The following is a 5,895-nucleotide window of genomic DNA, read 5'->3' as shown; positions in this document are numbered from 1 at the left end:
GTAAGAGACTAGTAACAAAACAATCAGGTCAATCAAGGTGGCCTTATTGCTGAGCGCACTGCACTCTCTGAGCACCGCCATGCATGTCCTCGTCCTCATCATATGCCTCCTGAGCTTGAGTTTGCTGCTTCCTCCTCATCTCCTCCTCCATGTTCACATCATGCAAGGTCGTCTCTTCGCACTCGTCAAGCTCCATGTCTGTAAGCTGAGTTCGGGTCCTCGCAGGAAGAATCGCCTCGAGAGCTTTGCACTGGTCTGGATTCAGCGAGTCCGGGAATTCGACGTTGAAATGGATGTAAAGCTTGCCTTTCATGAATGGCCTCTGGTACATCGGCATGCCCTCATCATTGATTGCCTTGAATTGATCTGCAGATATTATAACATGAACATAGTACATAGGTGAACTAACCGTCTCATGAATTGAGTTAGTAGCTATAAATATGAATATGAAATGATCTTAAAAAAGATTACCAGGCTTGACAACTTCTCCAGGGTTTGATTTAATAAGAAGCTGCCTGCCATCGAGATGGGTCAGCACGAAGCGGAAACCGCAGAGGGCATCTGTAAGGAAGAGAGAGTGCTCAACAAAGAGATCGTCACCCTTTCGTTTGAACTTGGGATGGTCCTTTTGTTGCAGTACAAACACGATGTCGCCCGTGATACAATCAGGCTACAATTATCAAGTGAAAGCAATAAGTCAGCAACAGTTTAAAACGTGGTACCGAGTAAACATTTGGTACATGGCAAATTTTTAAGTGTGCCACAAAAAAATTAAGACATGAAGAGAAATAGGTTAAGTGTATGATACTAGAAATTATTTTCAATCTACTGGTAAAATGACGCAAGAATTAAATTTTGGTGGTCACAGGAAAAAAGAGAAATGAAAGAGAAACAAAGCTTGCATAATAATAGTGGTAATTTCATCCATAAGGGCATCTCCAACCGAGAACATCATTTTTCACGGCAAAATACAACAAAACTCCAAAATGCCATAATTCTGCTCCAATCGAACTCCATTTTAGATGCTTCTGCGAAGGTAACGACCCTTCTCCTCTTTCGCGCGTTTTTTCGCCAAATCAGGTTGAGAGAGCAAAATAGCGTGGGTGAACAACGCAAAGCCAATATTGACGTCGCACTGTTCACCCGTAAGTAAATGGCAAAAGATTTGACGTCCGGATGGAGCGACTGAATGACGCCATACTCACTTTTGGCGTTCGGTTGGAGATGCTCTAACACTAATTTGCAAAATTACTATCTGCATGCCTTCAATTTTAAAATTATACTCAAATCTCAAAATTAACAATAAAATTTCAACCTGCATTTTTGTTTTCATCAAACAACATGAAGCATTTATCCCACTCCGTCCGTAGGCTACAAAAAATCCTTTTCTTTCATGGTGTCCTATTATAAGTCAAATTTTCATGGATTATTTCTAACCATGTCTTTTAGGTATATCTCTAGCTTTCTTAACAAAGACCATATCTAATAAATACATCTACTATCCCAAATCGGATCATCGGAAAGCCAACATTTTATCATTTTATGTAACCAAACCATCCATGACGACTCACTCCAATCTTATATGCCATTAGAGCTACAACAACCTTTTCCCATATACAATAATACCATTAGAGGCTCAGCACTTGAATATTTGGCAAGCATTAGATTTTCTTTTATCATCCAAAAAAAAGATCTCCAGGGAGAAAGAAGAGCAAGCAACATACCGCTTCATCGGCCTCACCAGGGAAGGTGATTTTCTGCCCATTCTGCATACCCTTCTCTACGAAGACCTCAAGAACCTTTTTTTCCTGCACAACCTTCTCACCTTTGCACTGTGGACACCGATCCTTGTCATTAATGGTCTCGCCCGTCCCTTTGCATTCATTGCAAGGATGCTGCATCTGTTGAATCATCGATGGTCCCAAATGGCGAATTGAGACTTTCATGCCTGTACCTTCACAACCAGAGCATTTCATTGAAGCACCGGATTTAGATCCCTTCCTGCAAAACATGTAAAATGCCTTTATAAATTAACATAACTTCAGTAGTGAAGTGCAGCAACTCATAGTACTCACCCTTTGCATTTTGAGCAAAGAACATTCCTAGAAAGTGAAAGTTTCTTCGAAGTTCCATTGTACAATTCTTCCAAGGAGACCTTTAATGGATGAATAACATCTTCTCCTCTTTTCTGCCTGCGTCCACGGCTACTGCCCCGATCTTCTCGCCATAATAATCACAGGGAGTAAGAGCGGTATCAAGATCTCAGTTCTCAAAGGGATCAAATGAATAAAGTTTGCTTAAATATATCAAAGCTTACCACCAAAGGGGCTACCGCCGAAGAAAGACTGGAAAATGTCAAATGGATCATGAGCAGCACCTCCTACTCCTTCCTTGAGAGCATCTTCACCGTATTGATCATATATATCCCTCTTCTCAGGATCACTCAACACCTCATAAGCTTGGGCCAATTCTTTAAACTGCAAATATATATTTTTTTGGATAAATTCACACCTGAACTAGCTCATAAACAATAGAAAGTAGCAAACATAAACTATTTCCAACAAAATCTCTACAAATCAAACTTAAAACCTGCAAATGCAAACATAATCATAAAGAGGAAGGTAATCGTCCATGAACTTATGGCTATTATTGGAGAAATTATTCTGTGCGGAATCCGGTTATAGAGCTATGTTCGGATGCTTACGTGAAAAGTTAAAAGTCAACATTATTTATTTGATCTGCGTATTGATTGAGTATTTCAAATCAAACTTAAAACCTGCAAATGCAAACATAATCATAAAGAGGAAGGTAATCGTCCATGAACTTATGGCTATTATTGGAGAAATTATTCTGTGCGGAATCCGGTTATAGAGCTGTGTTCGGATGCTTACGTGGAAAGTTAAAAGTCAGCGTTATTATTTGACCTGCGTATTGATTGAGTATTTATTACGTACTCGTTGTGTAAAATGTGCGTATTGATTGAGTATTTTATTGCGTATTTGTTGTGTATTTATTGAGTATTTGTTGCATATATGTTGCGCATTTTCTACTTATTTACTGCTTATTTGTTGCGGATTTCACTTCGTATGCAGTAAGTCCGAAAAGACAAACAGGTCGGGTAAGAAATCAAATGAATATCCTAACTTTCCACATAAGCACGCCACGTGCAATGATTTTATTGGCATCCGAACACAGCTCTATATCTGGATTCCGCACAGAATAATTTCTCCTATTATTGAGGCAAGTACCAATGCCACACCAAATAGATGAATGGATGAGCCCACAAAATTCGAAATTGTCGATGCCCTAGGTCTTCATAATTACCGTTCTACCCACTAGACTACACATTAGTCCCAGAAAATGACTAAGAAGCATTCCTTCTAACCACTAAATTGTTGTGCATATCAAATGCCAGGTCTAAAATTGAACGAATACAAGTAGGACCTTTCTAGGGTCACAATGAAGAAAAAAAATCAAACACTACATATCCGCCACCAACGAAATCCGCTTCCAACACAGCAATAAACACTTAAGAAGATCGCCAAGGTAACCAAAATAAAATCGAAAGGATCTTGCGATCGCAATCAAAATCTACATCCAGCGAACATAGAACCTCATCCCACCATAAACATTCACTTCCAAAACAACGAATCAACAATTCAGCTTATGCCCAAACTATCCAATACATCAAAAAACAAAGATCTAAAATCAGGTCAAATCGATAACAACTATACCTTCTCGGGATCACCGCCCTTATCAGGATGGTTCTTAATAGCCGCCTTGCGATACGCCTTCTTCAAATCATCCTGCGACGCGTTCTTCGACACGCCGAGAACTTCATAATACCTCGTGTTGTCGCTCTTCTTTGGCGCCCTCCCAAACATCTTTCTCCTTCCCGCAGATCTTCTTCCGATCGGAACGAATATGCAGTGTTTCCTTGCAATCAAAGGAACCGAGCCTGGTAGCTTCTGGTTTCAGCGAAGAGCAAGGAGGAGAATATAAACTGGAGAAGCAAAGCTCGACAGAGAGGCAAATGAGAATCGGGTCGTTGCCGTCCACCGCAAAAGATGGAAGACTCTAGAACGGTTTCCTTCGAGTGGTGCAGAAATACTCAGCCGTTGGATAGAGAATCGACAGCACGATTTGTTAATCCAGAGTCTTCTAATTCGTTGGATAAAACTGCTCAACAATTATTGTATTAATTAATTAAGAAAGACTTATATGCGAATTATAAAAGAATTTATATATATACTATTTTAATTTTTATATTTATATATATAAAACTTTAAAATTTAAATTACATAAAAATATAATGAGTATTAATTTATATTGAAATAAAAATATATTATATATACATTTTGATGTGATATAAATATTCATAAGAAAATTCAGTTAAATTCTAAATAAACATAGAAATTTGAAAATAAATCTAAATTCAAATCTAATTTTTGCAAAAAACTTCGAATGCATAATTTCAATGTAATTTAATGAATAAAAGTAAATTTTGACGGATTTTACGAGCTTTAAATATTTTTTTAGCATGTGAGATTGGTTAAGGCATTGTTGGGGATAATCTTCTTATTGCTTTCTAAAACAATTATTTTTTACATAATTTTTTGAATTAGAAATTTTTGCATTAAAAAACAATAAGAAAGCTCTACCAAATAAAGCTAATGTTAGAATAGAAAAATAATAATTATTAGTTCAATTAACTTTAAAATTAGTATGAAATTTGTTTAATGATCTTTAAATTGTGTTTGTAGCTTGTTTGAGAATTTTAGTGCTTGTGTTTATGAATACTATTTTATGCAGCCAAATTTTTAAAAGGAACAGGTTAGCTGAGGCATTTAGTGAGAGGGGCACGAACGGAGCAAAATTTAAGATGGAGCAGGTCGTGAAAGCTTTTGGCATAGTCAGAAAACACCACATAATCAGTTGCATACAACCAATACGCCAAAATGTTTGGCGCTTTAGGAATGCGCCAATACCTTCGGCGTGTTCATGAGAACATGCCAGAACATTCGGCGCATTCTAGCCTAATCCGATTCCACACACTTTTGTGAAAATGAGGTTTCGTTTTCTTGAATTTTGAGCTTTTCTTAACATTTGATTTTTCTCGATATAACTTTATCATTTAGTAGACTTAAATATTAACTATTTTGTAAATAGTTTATTTTGGAATTTAAAAAGTACTAAAAAAATAAATAAATTAGATTGAATTTTGAAAGTAACGAGTTTGGGGGATTTTGAGGCAGAGGCGTTTATAAATGAAAACCATTTACTCATCATAGCAACCAAAACAAAATAAAAACTATAAGATAAAAACAAATAAGATAAAAAAACCCACTCAAAAACTCTAATTACTAGAAAAATAGATACATAGAAAAGAGATTGGCAAAAAGAGAGCTCAGAGGGGAACTTTTATTTGATCCAGTGAACGTACGTAGAGCTACGTTCGGACGGTACTAAGATCGCTGCCACAAAACGAGAAATACCAAGCAAATACCGAGCAATATCAACAATAACGAGAAATATCATTATGTGAAGACAAAATACTGAGCAATACCGAGCAATATCGAGTTATACCAAAAAATACCGAGTTTTTTAGAAAAACTCGGTATTTTTTGGTATAACTCGATATTGCTCGGTATTACTCGGTATTGGTCTTTGCAGAGCGGTATTTCTCGCTATTATCAAACAATACCTAACAATACCGACCAAATACCGAGCAAAAACCGAGTAACAATGAACGTAGATCTACATTCGGTCAGAGGACGTAATAAAAGTTCCTCAGAGGGAGAGGCCAACTACCCACTCATAAGAAATTCAGATGAAAAACTCATTGTAGGAGTCGAAGCTTAGACAGAAGCCGAGGTGGTAATAGGGAGCACAGGT

At 37.2% G+C, this 5,895-nt stretch overlaps 1 protein-coding gene across 1 annotated transcript; it reads right to left on the bottom strand.

Annotated features, from left to right (window-relative positions):
• Positions 1–6: 6 nt before the first annotated feature.
• LOC110105139 (dnaJ protein homolog) lies at positions 7–4,061 on the bottom strand. The gene is made up of 6 exons (XM_020834518.2): positions 3,735–4,061; positions 2,318–2,477; positions 2,076–2,217; positions 1,725–2,001; positions 472–670; positions 7–366 (listed from the first exon to the last, which is right to left on the bottom strand). The coding sequence occupies exons 1-6, from the start codon at positions 3,882–3,884 to the stop codon at positions 44–46; spliced, it is 1,251 nt and encodes a 416-aa protein (XP_020690177.1). The 5' UTR covers positions 3,885–4,061; the 3' UTR covers positions 7–43.
• Positions 4,062–5,895: the final 1,834 nt, after the last annotated feature.

The sequence above is a fragment of the Dendrobium catenatum genome, unplaced genomic scaffold (genome assembly GCF_001605985.2).
Source record: "Dendrobium catenatum unplaced genomic scaffold, ASM160598v2 original_scaffold_39879, whole genome shotgun sequence".
In the NCBI taxonomy this organism is placed as follows: Eukaryota; Viridiplantae; Streptophyta; class Magnoliopsida; order Asparagales; family Orchidaceae; genus Dendrobium; species Dendrobium catenatum.
The sequence above is the reverse complement of the archived record's forward strand: the minus strand, read 5'-3'. Positions and strand labels throughout refer to the sequence as shown.

Coding starts and splice junctions, on each gene's coding strand:
- LOC110105139 (XM_020834518.2), bottom strand. CDS start 3,884: ATGTTTGGGAGGGCGCCAAAGAAGAGCGACAACACGAGGTATTATGAA. Junction 2,002..2,075: donor CTTTGCTCAAAATGCAAAGG/GTGAGTACTATG, acceptor CATGTTTTGCAG/GAAGGGATCTAAATCCGGTG. Junction 671..1,724: donor CTGGTGAGGCCGATGAAGCG/GTATGTTGCTTG, acceptor TGATAATTGTAG/CCTGATTGTATCACGGGCGA.